The sequence below is a fragment of the Camelus ferus genome, chromosome 9 (assembly GCF_009834535.1).
Source record: "Camelus ferus isolate YT-003-E chromosome 9, BCGSAC_Cfer_1.0, whole genome shotgun sequence".
Taxonomy (NCBI): domain Eukaryota; kingdom Metazoa; phylum Chordata; class Mammalia; order Artiodactyla; family Camelidae; genus Camelus; species Camelus ferus.
The window spans coordinates 43,286,796-43,313,104 of record NC_045704.1 but is presented as its reverse complement, the minus strand read 5'-3'; the positions used below and the strand labels follow the sequence as shown (position 1 = coordinate 43,313,104).

The 26,309-nt window shown below is 43.2% G+C and overlaps 2 protein-coding genes and 1 long non-coding RNA gene across 7 annotated transcripts; 1 reads left to right on the top strand and 2 right to left on the bottom strand.

The window, feature by feature from the left end:
• Positions 1-74: 74 nt before the first annotated feature.
• On the top strand, positions 75-23,176 carry LOC116665780. Of its 4 annotated transcripts, none has more exons than XR_004322452.1 (4): positions 75-269; positions 14,638-14,747; positions 22,375-22,445; positions 22,860-23,176. It is a non-coding gene; the product is annotated as an uncharacterized LOC116665780 (long non-coding RNA). The 4 variants fall into 4 exon arrangements; XR_004322451.1 differs by having other exon boundaries at positions 14,638-14,760; XR_004322450.1 differs by having other exon boundaries at positions 22,375-23,176.
• CMTM1 (CKLF like MARVEL transmembrane domain containing 1) lies at positions 88-10,916 on the bottom strand. Its single transcript, XM_032486472.1, has 5 exons — positions 10,292-10,916; positions 8,114-8,272; positions 6,883-7,035; positions 1,759-1,857; positions 88-219 (listed from the first exon to the last, which is right to left on the bottom strand). The coding sequence occupies exons 1-5, from the start codon at positions 10,568-10,570 to the stop codon at positions 172-174; spliced, it is 738 nt and encodes a 245-aa protein (XP_032342363.1). The 5' UTR covers positions 10,571-10,916; the 3' UTR covers positions 88-171.
• Positions 11,040-23,630, bottom strand: LOC102519385 (chemokine-like factor). Of its 2 annotated transcripts, XM_032486475.1 has the most exons (4): positions 23,374-23,630; positions 18,184-18,342; positions 13,689-13,784; positions 11,040-11,213 (listed from the first exon to the last, which is right to left on the bottom strand). In XM_032486475.1, the coding sequence occupies exons 1-4, from the start codon at positions 23,449-23,451 to the stop codon at positions 11,097-11,099; spliced, it is 450 nt and encodes a 149-aa protein (XP_032342366.1). In that variant the 5' UTR covers positions 23,452-23,630; the 3' UTR covers positions 11,040-11,096. The 2 variants fall into 2 exon arrangements, with proteins under 2 accessions (XP_032342366.1, XP_032342367.1); XM_032486476.1 differs by lacking the exon at positions 18,184-18,342.
• Positions 23,631-26,309: the final 2,679 nt, after the last annotated feature.

Genomic DNA, 26,309 nt, shown 5'->3' with positions numbered 1-26,309 from the left:
GGGCAGTGGCCGATCCGCGTGGCTTCATGGCTGTCTTTGTAGGTGCCTTTGGGGTTCCCTTTTGGGGTACCCTCGTGGGTGCCTTCACGGGTGCTGGGGCGGTTTCCTGAGCCGGGATGGGAGTGACTTCGGTTTCGCTTTCGATTCCCAGGGCTTTTTTAACATTATTCCTCATCCTCTTGGTGACCACCGTCCCATCGACGAGACACACGATTGCCGCTGTGAGACACAGGGACTGTCAGACACAAGACCATATGCGGGAAGGAAAGGTAGGGTTATTTTGCAGCTCCTCAGCAACTGTCTTCCCTATACACAACCTGCACTGGGACTCCTGTCCCTCTCAGACCCTCCACTATTTTCTTAGTGTCTGCAGAGTTGGCTGCTGCGGCCCATTCTGCCATTCCCAGGTAAAGAGATTTTGGAAATGGCCTTTTCTAAGGGTGACGACCTCGCCTGATACCTAAGGCACCAGGACCAGAGAAGGGCACTGGTCCTTGGAAGCTCCAGGTGGGGGAAGGGCCCTGAGAAAGCTCCTCAGTGGAAAGGACTGTTGAGCTATATTTGGAAGTAGTTTCCAAGGGGACCAACTGGGAGGAGAACTCCAGGTACTGGACTGGGATCTCCAAGGAATCTAGTATGGCTGAATCCTCTGGAGCTGGTGAGGGAGGGGGCAGAGTTGAGGCTGAGGAGGTGCAGGATCTGGGACTTCATCAAGAGGAGAGGTGAGATTCCAGACTCAGAAAGCCCACTTGCCATGAGATGAACAGAAAGTGAACCAGGCTGGAGACCAATGGAGGGGAGGGGAGTGCTCCTGCCATCCAGGCAAAAATTGATGGGAGACCAGAGGGTAAGAGCTCCTGGCAGGTGGAAGAAGGCTTGGTAACTGAGTTAGCAGATGGGGGCCAGGGGCCTACAAAACCTGAGATTCCAGGTGCTCCCTGCTCCTGCCTGCCTTGTATGTTTCTCTTTAAGATCCCTTAATCCTTGGCTGCCTTCATGAATTTTTTCTTAGGTACGTCTTGCTCTAGCTAATCTGTGAGCTCAAGCTTGGCACAGTCCAATGGGATTGACAAATATTTACTGATTATGGAATGAATTCAAAGAACTTAGACTTTGTTTTTCTGGATTAATTTTTGTTCTCATTGCTTAATTTCTTGAATTCAAGTCTCACCACCCAACTCCCCACCCCCTATCTTCCAAGCATTTAATCTGCCATTTCTTGCGCTCTTCTTATGATGAGGATTTGTCCCAGCCTTGTGACCCAGGGTAAAGTTTTTAACCTGTTTCCATATCTGAAAAAATGAGTTGTAAAGATTAAGTCAGAGCACGCCTAGCCTGGTGTGGGAACTTCCTTCCTTCCTGAATAGCCTGAGTCACTCTCTCTTGACAATGTACTTTTTTTCTCCTACAGTCATTCTTTTCATGTGATTTAAAATATAATTCTCTGGTCCAGAAAAGTCAAAGTCCTATTTATAGATAAGAACATCTTGTTGCAATACTTAAAAAAATAGTGTGTATGATTTTGAAAAGGGGGTCTACAGACTTGTTTTTGTACCTACATGGAGCATGAGTATTAGAATAAAGATTTTCATGAGCTTAGAGTTTGTGCAACTTCAACTCTTCTGAAGTCAGTGCAAGAAAGAGAAGAGAAAGTGGTGGGGATGTTCTGTAAATGAAATAATGATGGTCTGCCAATTTCCCTTTTCAAAGAGTCTTTAAATACTGATCTTAAATGGAGTCATGAAGGCCTCTACTTACCCCTCCAATGTAGAATAAGTGCCTTCTTTCCTTTTCTTGTATCGCCAAGGCAGCCAATATTAAAAGGAACACAGCAGTAATGAAACTGTTGATTAGATCCTGCAATACAGAATTGAAAATTGTCAACTTTACATGCAAATGTAATTTCATAAAATATTTAAATTGGTCAATTACCCAAGGATGGATGCCTTTTTAAAACTTTCCCTTTGATTAATAGTAAGAAGAACCTTCCACAGCATAATTCTTACATCTCTGGAGATGTGAGTTTCTGTGATTTTAAGGTCCTGGATAGGACTGTCAGCAGAAATGGGTTTAACGTCATTAAAGAGCACTCTTTAAAAAAAAGAGCTGACAACTTTTTCATCAGACTTTTTAAAGGGCATAGGAAAATGAGCGCGAAAAAGACCTAGAAGTCTGGGGGCCTCACCGAAACTGGCCCACCATAAATATGATTTTTTGGCAAGTTTTGTATTTTAAATTAATGTAAATTCTGCGTTCTATTCCATAATACATTTATTTTAATATAAACATAGAAATTTAGATGAACACTTTGCCGATTCAATTCCACTCCCAAATCTGCAAATCGGTAGAACTGATACTCTGAAAGTTGGGTCATATTTATTCTGTAGGGTCACACATCCCAAGAAGGCAGGGACCCATCTGAGGAGCAGGCCTGGTATTCTGGTGTGAAATTGACTTTTGCTCTTTCCTAAAACATGGCCAGAATTCAGTTTGCCCTGACATCTATAGGATATTTGTGTCCTTCCTGGACATCAGTACTGGGTTCTTTAACTGCTGGCCCAGTCATTTCTTTGTGTACTAAATAAAGGGTGAGGAAAAGTGGCTGGGGCACACCCTGCAGATAAGCAGAGGCTGGGCTTTAGTAGCAGAGTGATAATGGAAGAGAAGGTACTCAATGAGTCAGTGGCCCCAGCGTGTGGGAAGGAGCAAAAGCCCAGGTCATGTGACCTCCGTATGGCCCAGATAGCTCATTTGAACATTTTAAGTCTTTAATTCTTGGTGGCTTGATTTGGTAGTGTCAGCACTTGGTAGTGTTAGCCTGTCTGGTTCCCCTGCCCAAACGCGGAGAGGAGCCCTGTAATCTAATCATAATGGCTCCAATGGAGCACTTCAGCGTGCCCAGCATTTCCCAGTCGCTATCTCATTTAAACCTCACAAACACCCTCCAAAGTCAGTATTGTTAGGATCCCCCTTTTAAGAGGATGTAACCGAGGCTTAGAGAAGTTTATGAAATTGCCTAAGATTGAATATCTGCTAAGGAATGGTCAGAACTCAACTCACTATCGCCTCCCATCAGAGACACCCAGATAAGAAGGAGATGAATTATCTACCTAGGCTGAATGTGTATATTTTATTGATCAACTCTTCTGGCCTGCCAATTCCTGCCAATGTGTGACTTGGGGCATATTTTATCACCCACCCTGTGCCAACAGGCTAATTTTCAACATGGGGATATTGACTGGGATTCATTGGGTTCATCTGAGGATGAAATGGCATGTTGAATCTGAAAGTGTCAGATGAGGTGCTTGGCATCTAGTGGGTGTGGGAATGCACAAGGTGTAGATGGACAGATGGTGTCTGCCTTCAAAATGTCCACAGATAGTAAACTTTCTGTGAACTCCAGGTGTTCTTTCTGTTGAGATTGGTGAGCAAGGAGCCCTTTCGTGGAATGGGACCTTGCTTCTTAAAAAGGCACTAATGTCTGTTACTTGGGCATCTGGTGGTTAACACTGGAGGGGGAACACGGAACAGGGTGATGAGGTTTGAAAATCAGTTCCAGTTGGGTTCTGTAGGCTGAGCAAAAGATCTGCCCACAGTGGGGCAGGTACAGCGGTTTGCAGCTTTGCAGGAAGCATAGCATCTGGGGATTGTGTAAACCAAGATATTCAAAGATGTGAACAAGGATTCTTATGACTAAGAAGCAGAATGTAAACTTTTTAAAATGAAAATTAACTAGCTGTAGTCATAGATCATTGAGAATTTGGATGAAAGCACATTAATAATGATCCTAGTCATAAATGCAGTTTCGGCCCCCTCTAGCCAATTGTTGACTCCCCGTCAGAATTCCATCCCCACATTGGACTGTTGGACATTATAGTTAGCTCTCGTTCTTACTTGCAAGAAAGTGCTCTCCTGAACTGTCCCTGGGAGGTAATGTTTGCCTTGTACCTACCATTTCTATTGTAGCTCACATTTCTTGAGCACTTACTATGTGTCACATACTGTGCCAAGGTGTTTATATGTGGTCTCATTTGATTCTCACAACGAACTCTCATTATCCCCAGTTTACAGATGGGCAAGCAACTGGCTATGACCCTCTGCAGTCTGACTGAGAGCCCAAGGGCCTTCTCCTGACTAACCCTCCTCCCTTTTGCCTTAGACACAGACCCTCTCGTTGGCCTCATCTTTGACAGAGAGAGAGAGACAGATGTCCTCCCTGATGGGGTAAAACTGCAGCTGAGCCTTGCCACATGCAAAAGGACCTCTGGTTTCCCTGTAGATGCCATCCTTACTCATCATCTTTTTCTTTCTCCCTTTGACTAAATGCACTATTGACTCAAGTAGCCTCCTCTGACAAAATGAGAGACAGGCTTGTGACTTGACTATTATTTTTCCATAAAGATCTCAGATAAAATTGTGTAGAATTAAAATTGGGAAAAGAAAAAGATGCTTTGATGGTGAATGTTTATTTTTGAAAAGTCACAGAATATTAGGGGGAAGTTAAACATTTACAATTTGGTTTACAAAAATGTGGTGTTTGTAATAAGAATGTATATACAGTAAATACTGTATAGTTTTCAGCTACTGGCAACCTTCATTGGTTCCACTTGTGCCTTGGCGTTCTCTAGGTACGTGGCAGAACCTGATCAGTCATCGCCAGAATTGTTGTTTCTCATTAACTTTATGTGAAGGGGACAGTCTAAAGCTGATACCTTTTACTTATAAAGATATTGCCAGTAGCTTTGGAATCATCCCTTTGATAGAGTTTTAGTTAAATGTATGTTTATTATGTTCTTTTTTCTAAATTGCTTTCTATTGGCAAAAGCATCAGCTTGGCCAGAAGTTAGTTTCTCTGACCTTATTGGATAATATTTTTTTACAAAGTAGAAGTGTTAAAAAATATGGATTCTTCAGAAGACAATAACTAGTTCATAGTTTTCTTGGGTACACTGACAGGTGGCACTAGACAAGGGAAGGTAAAACTGATAATGAAATCTTCGAATGAAAATAGTGACCCGACTGCAGATGAGGAGAGGAAAGCTGTACTCCCACTAGCTCTGATGCAGAGCCATGCTAACAAGTCAGGGGCTGGCTGGGAGTTGGACTCACACCCTTCCTGGGGTTGTCTGGCACAGCCTTCGCAGAAACGAGAAGCTGCAGTTGAGACTGGGGTGGGTCCCCAAGCCCAGGCTCCTTCATCTCGCCAGGAGAAGGAGGCCCTGCCAAAATATGGTCCCAGAATCCACATGTCTCAGCCAGTCACCCGTATGTGAGGCTAGTGCTCTTTGGTGTTACCTTGCTGAGGGTCTGAAGCCCTGAATTATCAGCCTTTTCTAGCTTCCTGCTGGGGACTTTCCCCCTTAGCCCTTTGCCAAACAAGAATGGAAATAGGGGAATAAGGAACTCTAGCCTCATGTGAGCCTTTAAGGAAATCGCCACTGCAAATCGGTACTCCTTACCCTAATCCTGTACCTCCTGGGCACCAAACCACCGTTCCCGGAGAGAAGGGCTGAAAGAAAGTGGCAGTCATGCACGCCGGACACCTCTAGTGTTGGGCAGGGCTTTGAGCCTGTGCGCAGCCCTGAAACAGTCACAGTAGGAAATGGGCCAGGTGTTCGGCTTCCCAGTGACTCCTCCTGCAGCTTGATGCCAACACGTCTCCAAGTCCCCTTTCTCTCTGAAGTGTGGAGTAGTCACCTCTTAGGCACCAATACTGTCACTAAACCAGCATGGTTCCTACCCTGACAAGGCATCCCTGTTACTACCCAAAGGTAGCTGTTAACCCTCAGAGCAATCTTACATGTACATGTCCTTCATCTTACGGGATCTGAAAGGGCAGATTAGAGAGGAAAGGACTGGACAGGAGAAGAGAACAGTTTTGGATCCTGTTTTAATCGGCCTTTTGAAAAACCTTCCAAGTCAATCAGATCACTCAGCATCTGACTATGTTGGTTAGTATGTGTCTGCCTGGTATGTGTACTGCTAGTTAGTGGAGCATCAGAATAACCTGGCGACCTTCTTGGAAAGATGGTTTCCCAACTGTGAAGCTCCTGGGACCTCACCAGTCATATCCATGTGCTGTTCTAGACCCTGGCCCACACCCTGGAGGACAGTGGCAAGAAAAAGGCGGGGGCCCTGAATAGCTATCCAAAGAAAAGAGTGCTCTCACCCAAGCACAGATGTAGCAAAAGGGGGCTTGGCTTTCCCAGAGCTGAGTAAGGGCCGTAGCTCTGCGCAAGCTGGCCTGAGCTGCCCCAGACCAGGGGATGGCTCCTCCTCCGGGACCTTCCTGCTCACACTTAGGAGACCCTGGCTCCTGCCTCTCCCTGAGACTCTCCCTGGACACTCCCACGAGCCCCTCCAGCAAAGCACATGCCCTGAGGCTCTCTCTGGCTCTCCAGGCTATGAGTGGACCTTTGCTTGGAGGGCTGCTGTCCCCCATACCCAGCTATTGACCTTGGTGCTGTGGCACCTGGGACACTGACCCCCAAGGGCTTGTACCTCCCACACCACCTTTGGCTCCACATGTTAAGGAAACCATGAGAAAACAGGGGAGAATACACAGAAGATAAAATTTAGAGACTCTGAGGAGGACAGAGATGTAGGGAGGATGGAGGTAGAGAAACCATCACTAGGCAATAGGGCATAAAGTCTGGAGAGAGTCTGGGCTTCAGAGTCAGACAGACCTGGGCTCCAGTCTGAGTTTCTGTGTGCCTCCTTCAGACCATGGGCAACTAAGTCTCTTTAATCCAATTTTCTCATCTGTTCAACAGGGAGTAGGGGATGACCACAACCGCACTGGGTTGTTGTGAGGATTAAATAAGGTGATAGGTACGAAGAAGTATCTGGTACATGGTATGTGCTCAAAAACGGTTACTTTACCTTCCCTTCTTGAAAATTTCCATGGACAGAGATTTTTAGTTTCCCCTCAGAAACCTCTCCATGGTTATAGCTCTGCTTAACTAAGAGGGTCTTCCGCGTGTCCGATAAAAGTGGTTCATGGTGGGCTTGGTCTGCCTCCTGGTGCTCGGCACTCTATGGGACAGAGAGAGCTCAGCAGCCTTTTCAGAAAATCTCTCAGACGCTTGAAGAAAAGGTTTTGAGTTTTACTTCAACAGCAACCAATCCTACCTGACAGTTAGAAAAAAGTACGATAAGGAAGAGGCATGAGCTTAGAGTTAGGATTCCTCATGGTGCTGGGTAAAATGGTAAAAGCCACCCCACTGCCTCACGCTGGGTCTGGTGGACACTTTGTAGTGAATGTGCTTCACTTTGTGCCAAGCCTTTTGTTCTGTTTGCTCTAAACACATTTACAGGAACCCTGTAGACAGTTCTTATCATCACACTTTTCCTTTGCTGAATTTCCTAGGTAGGGAAACTGAGGTGACAGTTCTCATAGCTGTAAGGTGGCAAGGACAGGAACTGGGCCCGTGTCTGTATCTGGACAAAACTATAGATCCTCTCCAGCCTTTGAGGATGCAGAGCGTCAGACGCCACAATGAATAGGATTTGTCTCAGACCTGAGGGATTAGCTCTGGAATTTTTTGCAGTTGGTAAGGAATATGAAATCCCAGAAAAAGCTACTGAAGGCGGCTATGCCATATCTTGTCCTGAATACACCACCATATGGCATCCCTTTGGAAAGATGGACCGTTAACACACATGAAAAGGTTGACTCTTGCACTCTTTCAGGGCACATGTGACAATTTTCTACAACTCTACCATGTTGTAGAAACATGCTTTTCAGAGGGATGTTTGTAATCTATTAGAGAGGGTGCTGTTTAAAAAGTAGAAGCATGTGCTTTTTTACAAACAATGGGTGAGAAGTGTGTTTACGTACTGAATCTACTAATTACAATTTTCTTTAGGACCAGCTGCGAAGTGCCACGTGTTCAGTGCTGTAATGAGATGGAAGCAGGTGTGTGTGTTTTGGTTGTCCTATAGACAGAGGAGTTCAAGGAATCTTTCTGGGTACTAGGCTAGCTTCTTCCCTGGGACTAGGGTGACACTCTGTCACAGCTCAGAGAGATCACTCTGTTGCATTCACTTGGGGAGAGACTTTACTGGGGCTGAGGGTAAAGCTTATATGCAAATTATGAAAAGGAACACTTACAAGTAAGGGCCAGTGTAAAAAAGTCATCAAGTGGTGAAGGGTTAGCATATATATTAGAATGAAACAAACAACGATGCAGGTTTCCAGAACTGTGATTGCTATGAAGTACTCCTGGGCTTCGGCAATGATGAAATAAACTAGTGCCCCAATGAGAAGAGCCTGCAGTAAAAGAAACAAGATTTATTTTAATGCACATGGGCTATTAAAAAACAAAACAAAATCATAAATGCTCAGAATGCAAATCTGATTGTATTGCAATTAGCTTGTATTGTTTCACATACATTTTATTTTTAAAAATTCTTTATATTTTAAAGAAATGAAATAACACATGCAAAAAAAAAAAAAAATGCACCCAGTACCTAAGTTTCTTTCTCCTCCCTCAACCCAACCCTAGTCTATCTCCTTAAAAGTAACCACTGTTAACGGTGCATATTTCATACCAGAAAGAATTGTGTATATATAGATCAAGTAGAGTAAATACATGTTGATTTTGATAGAAAGAGTGAGGTGGAGTCCCAGCTTTCTTTCTTTCCAAACAGCTGCTGATTATCCCAACATCATTTTTTGGGAAACACTGCTAGTCTGAAATCTAACCTTTATCACATACTAAATTCTCATGTGTATTCAGGGCTCTTTTGAAACACTTCTTCCACTGAGTTGCTGATTTCTTCCCTAGTACTTTTGAAATTAACAGACAATTCATTTTATGTTGTATTATTGTCTGCCTATTCCCCACTTTTGGGACTCATTTTCATATTGTTTATCTTTCTCATTTTTGTCTTGGTCAAGTTCCCCAAACTAAGCCTGTTGGTATTTTAACTGGGATTTCCTTTAACTCATAATACAGACAGATTGCAAAGTTTAGTCTTACTATTCAAGAGCAAAGTATGGCTTTCCAGTTATTTTAGTGTGTTTTAAAGTATCTCTCAGTAGAGTCTTAAAGTTTCCTTCATATAGGTCTTTCAAATTGTTTCCCTGTTGATTTTGTGGTTTTTAGATACATGATCATATCAGCTATCAGAAATTATGTATTTTGCCTCTTCTTTTCAAGTGTTCTTATTTCTTTTTCCTGTCTAATTGTGATGATTAGTGGTTCCAGAAAAATATTGAATAACAGTGTTGATAGTGGGCATCCTCTTTGTTCCTCATTTAATGGGAATATTTCTGAGGTTTAATTATTTGATGCTGACTTTTGGGTTTATTTTTATAATGTCAATGAAATATCTATGTATTCCTATTTAACTGGTCTCTTTTTTCATCCCTTACTTATTATTATTATTTGCAATCCAAAAAGAATGTTGAATTCTGTCAAATGTGTTCTGTACCCTATTTGATACAATGTCCTAATTTTTTCTTCTTTTGCTTATAATATGGTGGATTAGATTAATAGAATCCTAATATTGAATCATTCTTATGTTTCTTCATGGCGTATTTTTAAGAAGTACTGATGAATATTTTCTGTTAGTATATTAATACTGTTGCTTTGACACAGTGAGATTTCTATTCAATTTTCTTTTTCTGAACTTGGTCAGGTCAAGTGTTACACTGACTTTGTAAAAATAATTCAGAAGTGTTTCTTCTTACGCTATTCTTTGAAAAGGCTTGAATAGTGTCAGAATGCATCCCATGAAGGTTTGAAAGAGTTAACCTGTGAAAAAGTCTGTGCCTGATACATTTTTGGAAGATTTTCCTAGAAAATCTACTCTTTGAGCCAATTATTCACATTTATGTGTTTTGCAAAGTACCCTTGTGAATCCTTTCAGTTTCATCGGGATGTCATTATTTTCCTTCTGATTCCTAACTTTAAATATATGCCCTCTCTTCCCCCATCTTTTCCTGTTATATTGGCCAGTGGATTATCAATTTCATTGGTCAATTCTATGATTTTTGTTTGCTAATTTACACATTCCTGCTATTATCTTCACGGCTTCCTAATTCCATTTGTGAGGGGAAAACAGAAATATAAAAGTAAGACGGGGGGTGAGGAGGGGGTGAAGCGCACCAGATTTAGTATTAAGGGTTGAGTGTGTGAGAGGAGCAAGGGGAGACGGGGAGGAAAGGTGAGGCGGAACAAAGGTGACTGGCAAAGGCAAAGAGGGAAGCTTTCCCGAGGCGGCGCCGGTGGAAACCACTCCCGCCCGGGCACCCGCCCGCCGGTCACCAGCTCTCTCTGCTCACCAGCCTAATGATCTTCAGGGCTCCCGTGGGCGAGAAGAAAAAACGCTTGAAGCTGTCCCTGAATTTGCGCGGGACTTTGGCCCGGCCCTCAGCGCGCTTTTGTACGGCCGCCGCCTCCGCTTCTCCGGGCGACGCCGGCCGGCCGGCCGGCTTGGCTGTGGGTTCGGTGGGCGCCTGGCGTGCTGGCCGCGCCGAGGGTGTGATGCGCACTGAGCGCCCGGGACGCGCCGGGGCTTGCGAGTCCCCCCTTAAAGGTGCGCTCTCGGCTTCAGGATCCATGGCGGACCCCGGGCCTGGTGGTGTCTGGCTGGCGCGGCGGCTCTGAATCTGCCCCGCGGCGGCCGGCCCTCCCCTGGGAACCAGCGTCGCGCCCCAACGGCTGCCGGCCGCCTATCCCTCGCGCGCACTCAGCTCTCGCTGCCTGCGGACAAGCCAAGCCCCTCCAGCCACCTGGGATGCGACGCGGATGCCTAGCATGGGAACTCAAAGTCCCCGCAAGCCCACCACCTCCGTGCTGCCAGCCAGCCAGGAAGCCGGCTCTGGAGACCATTGAGGCGGTCCCGGCACTTTCTCCTCTGCTTCCCAGGCCCATGAGTAGGAAAACCGAATCCGTTCTGATCTGATTCAGGTGCTCCCAGCGCTCCCTTGGAAGTCACAGGACCGGAGAGCGCTAGACACACAGTTACTAAATGACTTCTTCCAGTTCCCATATTGAGATTAAAATGATAACTGCCGATAATACGTGTTAGGATAAAGAGATATGTTTAATACTTAGCACCAAGTAAAATATATAAAGTTACAGAACTTAGAATCTGTCATGAACAGCAGTTTTCTGATAAGGACCGCTTGGATTAAACAGAAGCTTCCGGTAAATAAGGGCCCCATCCGCAATACAGAACACCGAAGCCGCGAGTCCAAACACCTGAAACAAAAACACAGTGTCACTGCTGCGGCTGTGGTCACACAGGTTTTAAGTGGTCTGCCCACTGGCTTCCTCTCCTGCTAGGGCACCAGGATTGCTCCCTACACTGTCACTCAATACTAAAATGGGAAGAGACCTCAGAGATCATTTTATTTTCATTCCCAAGTTTTCCCAATACTTTCCTAGAGAAAAGGAAAGAGCAGAAACAATACTGAAGTGGTGTTAAGTCTGAAATAAATACTTGTCTGGCTCTGTTGACTTGCTCTTGGACATAGTTTTAAAGCTCTACAGATGGTATTCAGTTACCAATCAACTCTTCTATACCCAGTGTTCAACTGTCTGACTTTCCTATTCCTATTTTCTACTGGAGAAAGGGTCAAAGTTAATGCCAGCTCAAGATTTAACCATGGTGATAGAAGCTGTGATAAAAGCTTTGGAGAAATGGAGTAAGATGATCCAAAGTGAACTTTCAAAGGCTGGGCTACATCCACTTAAGGGGTAGGATTCTAAACAGGCCTCAGGAAAATAAAACTGAGGTAAACGGAATAAACTAGCGCACAGCCTTCAGGTACTCTGATGGCTATTTGTGAACCGGTGTCTGGGCCAGAGAAAGGGGATGTCACTCTGCATGCTGTTTCATCAGTTCCATCCAACTGCCAGGAAGTCTGGCTTTCTGGCTCGCAGACACTGCTCCTTCTCCATCCTGAATCTCAAACGTAGCTTTCTTGGTTCTGCCCACACTAAGTAGCTCCTACCCATGCTTCCTGACCCTGGTACTCAGCATGTTGCCGGTCCTCCACCTGGAACCATCCCCCTATACTCCCATTTATTCCCAGAAAACTGTGATTCCACTGCCAGAGAGAAGTAGTTGGCTCCTCTTTTCTGTGTACCACGGTACTCTGTTAACAGCTATTTGCCTTTCTGTCTCCTGTATTAGGCTCTAAGTAACTTGAGGATAGCACTCACATTCTAGTCCAGTGCTGTCCAAAAGAAATATAATGTGAGTCACCACTGCAAAGCCACATAATTTAAAGTGTTCTTATAGGCACATTAAAAATAAAGAAAAAGCAAGTGAAATCAATTTTAATAGTAAATTTATTTAGCCTGATACATCCAAAAGATTATAATTTTAATATGTCATCAATATCAAAAAGTTTTAAATGAAACATTCTATATTCTTTTTTAGGGGTAGCAAGTCTTTGAAATCCAGTATATATTTTACACTTATAGCTCATCTCGGTTCAGAGCGGACACATTTCCAGTGCTCAGCAGCCACCTGTGGCCTGTGGCTCTATACTTTGTCAGCACTTACCAAAGTGCATTTAAAGAATGACTGAATGAATGAGTAAATAAGTGAATCAAAGTAAATCCTACACCTCATCCCTCTTTCTCCATAGTAGAGGGATAAGATTATCTTTAAAGACAACTGGGAGAAATCGCTGTTACACAGCACTATCTCATATCTAGAGTAATTCACCCCTCATGAAGTTGCTTAGGGCCCAATGAAGCAGATGAAAAGCCATGGATTCTGACATACGTGGTCAATTCTCCTAAATGGCCCATGTTATGAAAAGACAAAGAAGTAGGAGGGAGATTTCTTAAAGAAGAACTTTATAATTCACTTCTCTAAATTCTGAACCTAGAAAAGCCAAATGATTTTGAACCTCCTATAAGAAATCTCAGGTTGGGGAGGGTATAGCTCAGTGGTAGATGCCTAACATGCACAAGGTACTGGGTTCAATCTCCAGTACCTCCATTTATAATAAACAGATGAATAAATAAGTAAAAACTTTCCCCCCAAACAAAAACAAAATAAAATAAAAGTTAAAAAAAAAGAACTCTCAGAAGAATATCAGATGGCACAGTATCCAAATCACTTGACTCCTGTGGTTTGCTCTGGCTTGCCTTCCAAATTAAACTGATTTCCTTGTCTTCAAGCAGTGTTCAAAATGATCCTTTAGTTACCAAGCTTTCTACCACCATTCCCTTATGATGAGACATCCTCTATTATATTCCACCTGAAGCAGGATCAGGACAAGAAATAACTAAGCCCAGAATAGTCTGTCTCACCTTAATAAGTGGTTATGTCTCCTTTTCTTGAAAAGGGAGCACTGTGAAACTCATCCATGGCTTGTTGGTTTGTTTGGCTTTTGGTTGACATCAGGTTTCTGAGAGCTAAGTATTGTAACCGAGTCCAGTAGCTTTTCCTAGGCTTGTCTAGCCCTACATATCTATGCGAAATATGGAGGAACTTCTTTATTTGGTTAACTTCAGTTTTAGTGTGAAATCTTATTCCTTCATGTTAATTAGGGCATGTGTTCACACACAAAATTATTAAGCCACTAGGTACTGTGTGCTGGCATAGGAGCCTCCAGGATGAATACAGCCTAGTTTTCTGTTCTCGTATCTATTTTTCAAGTAAAATTTGTATTCGGATGAAACCCGAAGGAAGAAACTTGAAAGACCTCCACTTACCCCTCCAAGGACTATATATGTTGTGGTTTCTGGGATCAGTGCCAACATAGATATAATTATCATGAATACTGCTGCTACCATTGAGTTGATAACATCCTGAAAACACAGAATAGAAAGGTCAGCTTTACATGAAGATCACCAAAAAAAATGAATCAGCTCTCTAAAGATTTTGAAAGTTCTATTTTGTTAAACAAGTTTATTTAGTTTAAATAAATAGTTTTATTTCGTTTTAGGAAATCAAACTGCCACAGTAAAATGACATATATACAGTATTTCATCTACAATGATGCCTAATGGTTCTCTTAACCAGTGATACACCACTCATTTAACTACTTAACAGGCTTCTTTCTTTTTTACTTAAATGCAGTTGGAGGGAGAACTTATCTGGTTAGGAGTGGATGATGTATTATGTGGAAGATTTAAAGTAGAATGGTACACTGGAAGTCAGAATGCCCAATTTTAATAATACAAGAGAAAGCGTGGCATAGTCTTACACTGTAAAACAACTTTATGATATTAACCACAATGCAATTAATAAAATGTAAAGCAGGAGAAAGTGGTAATTTTCAGGAAAAAAAACTCCCACACATCTGTATGCAACAGCTGATTAATTATATAATTATTTATGATGTTGTAGCTCATTCATTTAAACATTTCTTGAAATGAAGCGTTTTCATTCTGAACTGTGGCTGTTAAGAGGTGCAATTTACATTTTGAATGGATATATATATAGTGTGGGAAAGGCAATAAATTGCCTTTATTTTGAAATGGTTTATGTATGTTTGCAGGTAACTGTACGCAGGAAGCAACTGTTAACACAGAAATAACAAACTTCAAAACCCTGGTAACTTAGGAAAGTAGTTATTACAAAGAAAATAGGAAGAGATTTCAATGGGGATGGAGAAAGATTAGATACACTTAAGCAGGAAAGAAAAAATTTCATTTGCAGGAGCTATTGAGGCCAGCTGTCCCAGGTTAATGCTCTTCTGTGCTGGGTATTTTGCTCTGCTTCAAGGCAACAGACCACACCTCTGCTTCAGACAGGCAGCCTTGCCTCCTGTAAGTAATTTGGGTAAGTGCATATGAATGGTTTTGGATAAAAATGGTGTTCTCGGGAGTGCAGAGAACCGTGGGGCGGCTGGAGGGAGGTGGGAAGGAGGGAACAGAGGCAAAGGATGCACCTGCCCGGAATATCAGTGATCCTTAATGGTCATTTAAAGCATTGTTTTTATATTAAAAACTAAACATCACTAGGCCATGGAGTAGAAAATAACTTTAACTACAAAAATGGAGATTTCACATAAATTTTGAGCCTGTACTTAGATACCACCACAAAGCCCCGGGCTGGCTCACTTGGTGTGTCTTCTGTCACTGGAGCACTGGAGGAGAATGGTCAGAGGAGGCCTGCGCGACAGACTGTCGGTTACGGCGACTTTGGGGCACTGAGACACATCACAAATCTGAGTGCAGGTGACCAAGGCCTTTCCTGATCAGTGAAGACAGTGGCCATCAGAAGCATTTACAAGTTACCTTTTCTCACCTACAGATGAATTGGAATCTTCAGCCATCTCTGTGTCTCCCACTTGTTTTTATAGTAAAAGAGCCTCACGCAAGTTCTCCACCTGTTCTCTGGCCCATTCCTGTCAGCGCCTCTGCGGGGACCTCACTCTGTTCATTACCCTCCTTTGTCCCTGGCCAGGATTCCTCAGCTCAGTGGTGGCCCCTCTAGTTACAGTGGTCTGCCTGCTCAGTCTAACTGTTCCCACGGCTGTACTATCACTGTCCACGAGAGGCAAACCACCCTGGTAAAGGTCACCCGGAGCCTCTATTAATACAGCCAGCGAATTTTTTTTTTCAGGGGTTTCTCTCTTCACACGTGACAGTATTCAGCGCTCCTTTCCTCCTGAAACACCTCCTCTCCCTCGGGTCCCCTCCTGCCCTCCTCTGGCCACTCCTCCTTTTCACACCAGATGTCGGCATTTCCCAGCTTTCCCTTCCTCTTGCTCTACACTCTCTTTGAGCTGCTTGGGCCAGTCCTGGAGCTCATGTGCCATCTCAAGGTGATGACTCCCAAAGTTGCAGCTCTGACCCCTCTCTCTCCTTCAGATCTGAACATGTCCATCTGAATGTCCCATAAGCAACTAAGACCTAGTACTTCACCAACTGCACTTGGCCCAGCCTTAAACCTATGCTTCCTCCTATACTTCCTGTCTTATTATCCTCTTAAGATAGTTATTTAAATAGCAGGTGCCCTTGACTTTCCTCTTATCCACACCCATCAAATCTCATGAACACCTCCTTTCTCTCCAGCTACCCTTTTGACCTTTGTTCAGGACTTTCTCATGTTTCATGCCAGGATTATGATAACAGATGGTCTCTGAGACCTACTTCTAGTTTTGTTCCTCTTTAAGCCATTATTGACACTGCTACTCAGCGATCTCCTATAATGTAAACTAATCATGTCACTCTCCTAATTAAAAATCTCCCAAAGCTTCCAATGGCATTTGGGTTAAAACCCAGGACACACACAACCTCGCATGCTCTGACCTCTTACTGCCTCTCACACCTCCACTCTGGCCCCCTCTCGTCACAGCCATTCAGAACTACCTGTGGTCCTTGAGGGTCAAACTTTCTCCCCCTAGACCGTCACATATGCTGATCCCTGTATGGGGCAAGCCCTCCCATCCCCATGTCAGTCGGCTAACTACTTTTCATCCTCAACGCAGGCATAATTTTGGTCCCCTTCCCTGGCTGGGCGCCTCTACACCATCGAGGTATGCATCTGTCACAGCACCTGTTACGCTGAATTGCCCGTCTATCTTGCTTCCTGGTTACACTGAAAATCTCTCAGGTGCAAGATTTGTGATTTGTTTTATCAAAGAACCTATTACAGAATCTGGGATTAGCAGATACTCAACATTTGTTGAATAAATGATTTCATGAGACCCAGAGCAGAGAGGAATCTGGGTTTCATGATGGAGGAATAACTTAGTTGACCATGTCACACCATTTGTAAGAGTATATTATCAGCCAGGTTTGATCCTCAGAGATCTGGAGACGACTCTCAGTATGCTGCACATGGCTACGCTCCCTCTCGGTGTGTCCTCTTAAACAGGACTCCAAGTTTATCACTGGGACATGTAGGAAGCTCCAGAGAATTATTACAATTTGGAGAAAAATAAATGCTAAAATGGGTTAGTTTTATTGACCTTGGGAAAGCAGAGTGTGAAGAGTAACTATACAACTTTTTTGAGTATGGGATTAAGAGGATGTGGACACTGTTCCTCATCTCCTTGAAGAAATCCTCGGAATAACTGAGCTTAGTCCTTTCTGCCACCAAATGATGCTGCAATCACTGAGGGCCAACTGAAGGAGGCTTTGTAATCTCTTCTCCTAACCCTCCCTCCCATCAGGCCCAGCTCTGAAGTGTAGACCGAGGAGTTTGGAGAGTGCTACGAAGATCCTATTTCCCAGCTTTCCACTTTGGGGACTTTCTTAGCTCATGATTAGCCCAAAATGCTCATCACTGGCCTTCAAAGGCGGTTCTGGAAGTCACCACTGTAAGGCATGCTTAGGGTTTGAGAGTAGCTCTAAAGTCCTCTTTCCTTAATACACCTTATCAGCTTGGATATCAGCACTATGGACTCCAAGATGATGAGACAAGTGCAACCATCAGTCCAGCCAAAGGGTGGCAGGGCAGCAGGGGGGTCTTAGAAAGGAGACCTTAGATAGGATTAGATAGGATTCTGAGGGTAAGACTTGAAAGAGGAGAGGTGAAGTCACTCAGTTTTCCCTAGAACCAGCTTATAGTCCAGGCTGAAGGGCCAAGTACCCTTTAGCTACTATCTTCAACTTGCGTATTTGGAGAGTTTCCAGAACCATTTGGGCATTCCACTGGGCAGTTTATTCCTAATGCTATGAGTATGGCAGGCAAAGTCCATATGCTACTAAGTAAGGTTCTGCAAGATGAGTTAAAAATTATTTAGCATTAATGATTACAGACATTTTTAAGTAGGATAATGTTGTGCTTTATTCAGCCTCTCAAATTATTTTGATTTTCCATTTAGTGATTAGGGATGTGTGCACTTAGACACTTGTATATCTGCCTCCATCTCTATTCCCCAATTCTGAGGCTTTATTAACGTGCATTTTAAAAGGAAGTAAAGATAAAGAATGCTCAATAATTTTATCGACCACCATCTTAAATTTAAATTTCTTTTGGAGATCTACACCTAAGTGAATTCTCCTAATACCAGAGCCAGCCACATCTACTGATAGATGGAGCTCAGAGGAGAACTTGTGCTCTGTGGTTGCCCTGGTGCCCTGAGAGTCTCCTCTGGGGACAAGACAGAGCACATTAGCAGTGGCTAGAGCTCCTCCTTCCTAAGCCTGTCAGAGATTCCTTAAAGGCAGAAGGAAACTAAAGAACAAAGTTTATTAAAATGTCTAACTACGGCAGGAAAAAATAATTTTAACGATGAAACTGAACACTTACAAGCAAAGGCCAAAATACACAGTTAACTAATCGATCAAGTCTGACTGTATATAAAACTATGAAAAAGAAAATAATGGTGACTTCAAATCCAGTGATGACGATGTATGGCTCTGGGGCTTGTGCGATGATAAAAAAGGTCATAGATGTCACAGTTAGCACCTATAGGGAAAAAAAACCACCATGATTTATTTAGGGATTATTGAATACAAGTTTAAACTGTAAAAAAGATCATTTCTTTTTTAAAAAAAATTTGTTTAGGGGGGAGGTAATCAGGTGTATTTCTTTATTTAATGGAGGTGCTGGGGATTGAACCCAGGACCTTGTGCATGCTAAGCGTGCACTCTTACCACTGAGCTATACCCTCCTCCCCAATCATTTCTAAAATAACTAAAAAAATGGGTTTCTGCCATATACACACTCATCTAAAAGAGCTGTGACTACAGTGTACAGATGTCAACCTCTCTTTGTGTTTTAGAGAACTCTGTGTCCCTCTGTTTTATTCCACTTGTATACCTAATACCATCACTTCCCGCATCTGTTCCCTTGATCTTTTCCCACTAAATACCTCATTTTCCCTCCCGTACCTTCAATCTCTCCTCCTCCACCAACTCCTTTCCTCATCTTCCTATAAACATACCTTTTATCTTCTCTTAAAACATACATACACACCTTCCTTTCATTCCACTCCCCACAGAAATTCTCATTTTCTACTTCACCCTATAATGCTTCTCAAAAAGTCTGTATACTGGCTGCTGTAACTCCTTGTCATACACTCATCATGCTTTACCTCTTAACAATCTGGAATCTGCTGTCAAATTTAAACTTAGAATGTTGTCATGAAAAACACTTGGGGAGGAAAGTTTAAAACAACTTGTCAGAGAAAAAAAAAATTCTCTGAAGAACCCTGTGGAGAAGAAAAGGGGAAAAAAAAAAAACCCTGACAATTCTGATGCTTCACTTTTAAACACACTTCCTCTTATCTAAACACAAGTGTAATCAGAATTAACAGATATTTTAAGTGAAAAAATCTGTGAAGATAATTAATGTAATCCAGTGTACTCATTTCCAAATGAAGATTTAGAACACAGAAATGTTAAGTGATTTAAAGGAGAAAATAAGCTGGCAGGTTCCTGGGAGTCTGTCAATGTCACAATGTTCTTAGGAGCTACGGCTCTATCCAGAGTCTGTATTCTTGGAGAACGGTTTTGTCAAGAGTCTTCCCTGCTTGGACTTTAAGGATCAGTCTGGCAGCTGGCAGCATCCACATACTCTTTTAAACCTTATATCTCTGTAGGCTACTTATTCATAATTCTTTCAGTTACTTTACTAGTATAAAAATAGCTTACCTTTAGATTTCTAAATTGGTCAGTTTGCTTACATAGCAAACATAGCTAGTTACTAAATAACTCATTCTTTATAATTAGTATATTTACTATTATATTATATATATATATTATATATTACTATAATATATATTACTACATGTCATTTCAAACCACTTCATTGACTCTACAGAACCAAGATCTTGAGCTCATGGGTTATGAAATCAAGGGCCACTTTTTCAGTCCCCAACCTCTGTAACCTTGGAATTCGGCACCATGTTATTGGGCATTGGTGGTTAGTCTATTTTCTTAACAGTTCCCATAATTTCAGTCACACTTACAGCTCTTATATCTTTCCTAACTTCTGGCTTTTGTTTTCTGTTCTCTTTTAAATATCCCACTAACAACTTGAACATTTCTTCACCACTCGATGCTTTTGCCAAGACCAATGATTTCAAAATTACTGAATTTCACGAACATTTTTCAGTCCTTATCCTACTGGACCCCTGTGACTAATTTGCCGTTGGCTATCTTTTTCCTACTTTTCTCTTCCTTTGGCTCCCATGTCACCTTTCCTAGTTCTTATACCTCTGAAACTATTCTCTCTTGGTGGGCTTTCCTTTTACCCATCGCTGGCATTCCTTTAGATTCTGTCCACAACCCACTCAGCAAATCTGGGTCTCTGTCCCACGTCAGCCCTCAACATCTCACACTGCTGTTGCCATTTAGAATATCTGAATAACCTACAGGAACCTTCAATTCACCATGTCCAAAACTGGTCTCACCTTGCCCCTTCCTCCTGTATTCACCATCTTAATTGGTAATAATTATAAAGATACCACCATCCATCGTTTCACCTGCCTAGAAACCTAAGATCGCTGCTCCTACTCACTCCCCACAACTGATCAATCATGAAGTCCTGACGACTTAATGCCTAATCATTTTGGGCATCCACTTCATCCCTACAGCTACTGCCCCTCAGTATCTTTCCCCTGAACTACCATGACAAAGATACTACAGTAAAATTCCTAAAATGAAAACGTGTGCATCTTTCCATCTATTTAAAACCCTTCAATGGTTCCCCATGGTATTTAGAATAGAGCCTACCTTCACTGTGGTATTCAAAGTCTTTCGTGATTCAGTTCCTGTCTATTTCTCTCACAAAGAGTTGTTCACAGTTTATCCACAGGATAATTCCAGTGTTCAAATCTCAGTCCTCATCTTACTTGAACTATCATTAGTATTTGACAGAGTTGATCATTCCCTTGAGAAAGTTTCTTCACTTGGCTTCTAGGACACCATACTCTTGGTTTCTCCTCCCTAACTGCTCTCTCTCATTCTTCTTTTCTAGTTCTGCATCCTCTCCCCAACCTCTTAATGTCCAAGTGTTCCAGGGCTCGATCCATGGTCCTCTTCTCCACTTTGTCTACACTCACCCCTTGATGATCTCATCAGTCTTGTGACTTTAAATACCTCTATTTCTGAAGTGCCCATCTCTCTCCTGAAATCCAGTCTTGTATATTCCAAATGCGTATTCAGTATAGCCACTTGGATGTCTAGTAGATATCTCTAATCTAACAATGAAATCCAAAACTGAACTTCTGATCTTCTGCCTACATTTGCTTCACCCCCAGGCTTTCAGTGAACTCCATTCTCCCAGCTGCTTAGGTCAAAAACTTTGGCATTATCTTGGACTCCCCTCTTTTTCTCACACCACATCTGGCTCACCGGCAAATCTTATTGGGGCTACTTCCAGAATATATCCCAAATGTGATCATTTCTCATAACTTACTCTGCTAACACCCTGGTCTGAGTCACTATCATCTTTTGTCCAGATTACTGCAGTAGCTCTAACTGGTCTCTGTTTTTTCTGTCGTTGCCTCTGCAGCAGTCCCCTTCTGCCCTCACCACCATTCTATTGTCAACATAGCAGCGGATGGGTTCTTTTTTTTAAATGTTAGATCACATACGTTATTCAAAACCTTCTTCATCTCCCAGTGTCCCCATGTCACTCCACTCTGGCTATACCGTTTTCCTTGCTTTTTCTTCAGCCCTTTAGGTACATTCCTGCCATAGGGCCACTGTACTGGATTTTCCCTTGTCTTGAACACTCTTCTGTCAGATGTTCTCATAGCCAACTCCCTCATCTCACTCAGCTCTTTGCCCAGATATCATCTCAACAAGGCCTAACCTGACCACTCTGTTCCTGCCACCTGCAACCCTCCTCTCCAAGCCTTCTTCTCCTTACCTGGCTTTTCCTTTTCTCTTGTTCCACAGCACCTGCCCCCTTCTAGAATATGACACCATTTATTTATTTATTGTGTCTATTGTTTGTCTTCCCTGCCCTTCCACCCTAATATGTAAACTCCATGAGGACAGGGATCTTTGTTTTGTTCCCTGTATCTCCCAACAGCCTGGAACAGTGCCTGGCACATGGTAGGCTTTCAATAAATATCTGTTGAATGAAAAAAATAAGACAACACTCAACTTCCTATGATTTGTTGCATAAATCATGCTTTTTTTTTTTTTTTTTTTTGCCTCCTTGCCTTTGCTCAGGTGGCTGTCCCTCAAGCCCTATCCAAGGTTCCCCTGGGAAGTTTCTGGACACCTCCCTTTATCTTGTCCTCCATTAGATGCCTCGCTGTGTGCCCTACCTTCATCTTATCACATATCGTAGCTTTCTGCTCATGTGCCTGTCTCTCTGACTAAAATGAAGGACTCCAGGAGTCACGGACTTTTGCCTTGAGTGTCTTTGTTGTTTCAGGTTCTAACACAGTGCTGGGAATACATTAAAAACTCAAAATGTTTGTTGAGGGTACTAATGTGTCAAAAATGAAAACCTTCTCACAAAATCCTGTTCCTCCTTCAGTGTTCCAGAGCTTTCAGTACCTGGCATAAACTCCCAGACTCTCAACCCTGATTATTTACTCCCAACCCAAGGTAATCTCTCTATCCTTTGACCTCTGGAGTAGTTTTCTAAACTTCTCATTTGCATTCTGATCTGCACTATGTTATAGTTATTTCTCAGAATCACAGCCTTTGGTGTGGGAAGGACCTTGCATGCCATTTGTTCTACCCACTCGCCTGAAGCTGGAATCGTCATTACAACATGCTCACTAAGTGCTCATCTGGGCCTATTACCTCTGCTCTCTGGAAATGTACTGCCTTCCCAAGTGGCCACTTAATTTTGGGAACATTCCCAATAGAAAATTCTTCCTCATATTAAGCGGAACTGTTTCCTTGTAACTTTTAACTATTTCCACCCCTCCCCTATATGTCACCTCTTTAAAACTTGAAAAGTATTTGAATTCCTTCAACATATTCTCCTATGATAATTTCCACTTCTCTAACTAGCCAGGTGGCCTTCCTCCAAATGATGATTCAGTCTCTCCAAACCTCTGTCCACATTTGGCTGCAATGCTCCTGGCATGTCTGATGCCCCAGAAACCGCAGACCCATCATCCTTGCTCTGGACTGTAGCAGCCTGGCCCTTGCTAACGTCAAATTTCTGTGTTACAGTAAGTAAACACCACTGAAACCCCTCAGTCTTTGTTTTGTTGGCATCTGAGTGGTACAACTGCATCTGCCTCACCTGGTAACCTGGCTACCCGGTGTGTGGGTCCATTCATGTAACTATGCTGATTTTGTTTTAGGAGTGTGTCCATGGGCCCCCTGAAAGGGAGGACAGTGCCTTATTTCTCTTCTACCTCCAGGGCGCAGAGCGAATTGCCTTGCCTCTAGGGAGGCTTTGATAAAAGCAAGGTTGAAAGAGAGGACAGGGCGTTGCTCTCCGTTCTTTGCAGCCCAATCTCCCGGGCCCGTGAGCACTCTGGTACATGGTCTCCCGACCCCGCGGCCCCGCCCTCACCAGCCGCAGTATCTTCACGTGGCCTTTCACGCTGAAGCAGAAAGGGCGCTGCTTCGGTTTCTGCTTCAGAGTCGGCATTGCGCCTGCAGACCCAGCAGTAGCACTTGCCCTTCAGTCCCCCTTCGCAGTGCACCACTCCGCCGGGTCTCGTGCGGATACTGCAACCGCCTCACCGCCGCGCGCTGCTCTTCTAGGTTTCTTCGCCCTCGCGCGCGCATGCACACGTCACCCCGGCCCGCACTCATGCGCATGCGCCTTCCCGAAACCGCAAGCCGGCTGCTCCGGTTCTGCGGGCTGCTGGGGTTTGCCTGGTGCATTTCCACAGATCTAGAGGGCCGCCACGAAGGCCAGCCCGCTGTTAGCAACGCCCTGCCCTGCCCTGGACCCAGGACAGCTGCTCTCCAGCTCTCCACAGGAGTTTTTTTTTTTGTCAGGAAGCCCTGGAGCGGGGAAGGGAGGGGGTGGTGTGGTGAGGTGGCAGGTGGGGTGAAGAAGAGTGTTCTGCCACCCCAAACTATGGACATCTCCAGTACCACCACTTTAGGGAGGATTTCCCTTGGTCACTCTGTCTAGAGGAGCCACCATCACCCTCTCCTCATAGCATTTATCACTAGCTGATACATAGATACCTTAAGAATGTAAATTGCACAAGAGCAGGGGCTTGCCTGTCTGCTCTCCGTGCAGGGTGCCCAGGGTCTGGCACATAGTACATGTAGAATATGTGTAGTCTGAACGAATGGTTTGGGCCTCATACCCTCCCTATCCCTGCCCTCTGGGTATCACAGTCTGGGTTTGTGAGCCTGTTCTGCATGTTTTTGTTTTTGCCTCCCACTGGTGCTGGTTCTTCCCTAGAACGACCTGGGGCCTGCAAATACTCAATTCAGTTCGTGTTTTTCACAAGTGCTCCTATGATGCTCCATCATCTTTGAGCCTTTCTTTTTAGGGATGTGAAGTATGTGTGGCTCCTTTTATGTGATTTAAATTCTGTCTTGGATAATTTGGCCATCACCCCAGTCCATTCAGACCACTGTGGGTCCTACCCATCTCAGCTTGAGTTCATTTAATTTAGTCAACTCTGATCAGCAGGTACCTCCAACAACCTCATCCCAAGTGACTCCAGAAATGTTGAACCTAATCCTGAACTTTGTTTATAGAGGGTACACTTGCCCTGTGCTAGGGCTGTAGCAGATATTACATGAAGTACAAGATGTGGTTGTGGCTTTCCGGTTACAGATCTAGAGGCTGAGTGAACCGTCTCGAAAATAACCTCCTTTTCCCTGCCCAAGAGATGGCTGCTAGCAGCTCCTATTCTTTTTCTTTTTAATTGAAACCTAGTTGATTTACAGTGCTGTGTTTCTGGTGTACAACATAGTGATTCAGTTACAAATACATATGTACATATATACATTCTTTTTCATTGTAGGTTATTACAAGCTATTGGATATAGTTCCCTGTGCTATACAGTGGGACTTTGTTGTTTATCTATTTTGTATATAGTAGTTTGTATCTGCTTATCCTGAACTCCTATTTTATCCCTCCCCCTCCTTTCCCCTTTGGTAACCACAAGTTTGTTTTCAATGTCTGTGAGTCTGTTTCTGTTTTGTAAAGAAGTTTATTTGTGTCATTTTTTTTAGATTCCACATATAAATGATATCACATATTTGTCTTTCTCTGTCTGACTTAGTTCACTTAATACAATAATCTTTAGGTCCATCGATGTTGCTGCAAATGGCATTTCATTCTTTTTTATGGCTGAGTAGTATTCTATTGTCTGTTTGTCTGTCTATCTATCTATCTCACGACTTCTTTATCCAATCATCTGTCGATGGACACTTATGTTGCTTCCAAGTCTTGGCTATTGCAAAGAGTGCTTCTGTGAACACTGGGGTGCATGTATCTTTTTGAATTAGAGTTTTCTCAAGATATATGCCCAGATTGGAATTGCTGGATCATATGGTAGTTCAATTTTTAGTTTTTTAAGGAATCTCCATACTATTTTCCATAGTGGTAGTAGCTCCTATTCTTTGGAGAAGTGGGAAACCCCGCTGCCCGAGCATCACGGTGGGGATGAACACACTGTCTCTGCTCTTTAACACACAGCTTAGATTCCCCATCTGCCTCACACTTGTGCTGAATTTTTGCTACCGGACCATGGATGAGATTTACAGGCTTCTCCCCATCCCCTAGTTATCTGTCCAGTGGGAATATTAATTGTGCCTTTGTTAAAAGATAAATTAAGGCATATTAAAATTTTTAAGATTTTTGTCTGAAAAAGAATCGATTCAGATCAGGCAGCATCCACTCTAGCAGATACAAAATAGCTCTGAGGAGCTGTACAAAGTGAAAGACTTTCATAGGCAGGAGCGGGAACAAGGAAATTATACTAGGCAAAAATGCCAGTTAGTTATTGCAAGATTACTTTCCTTCAGAGGTGTCAGGGGGTTCTATCAGGCATATTAATTAACTTGTGCTGGTCAGGTCTTGCCTGACTGATTGGTTTAAGATTCCATTTCTGGAATAGACAAAACTATAATTGTCTTGGTTTGGGGAATGAGGCTTAGCATATGCGATTCCATTTTGGGCTTGTTGTCTTGTTTTTTAAAAAACTTCCTGAAAGATCTAGTGTATTTACAGTCCAGACCTTCAAAATGTCAAAGTTCAGAGGAGAGAGTGCTGGCTGTGAAGCAAGACATCTCGAATTCCAGCTCCACCCCTTAATGAATGCTTCTGATCACTTTTAACAAGTTACTTACGTTTCTGAGGATCAGCTCAGCTCAGAGAATGGGATTGACAATATTCACTTGCACGGTTTTTGGGAAGAATAAGTGACACTGTGAGTATGTGCCAGGTGCCTGGATTCAACAGGTGCTCAGTTAAATAATCTCCAATAATTAATCAATCAGTCGCAGGTATTTTTGGCCACCCATTCCCCGAGC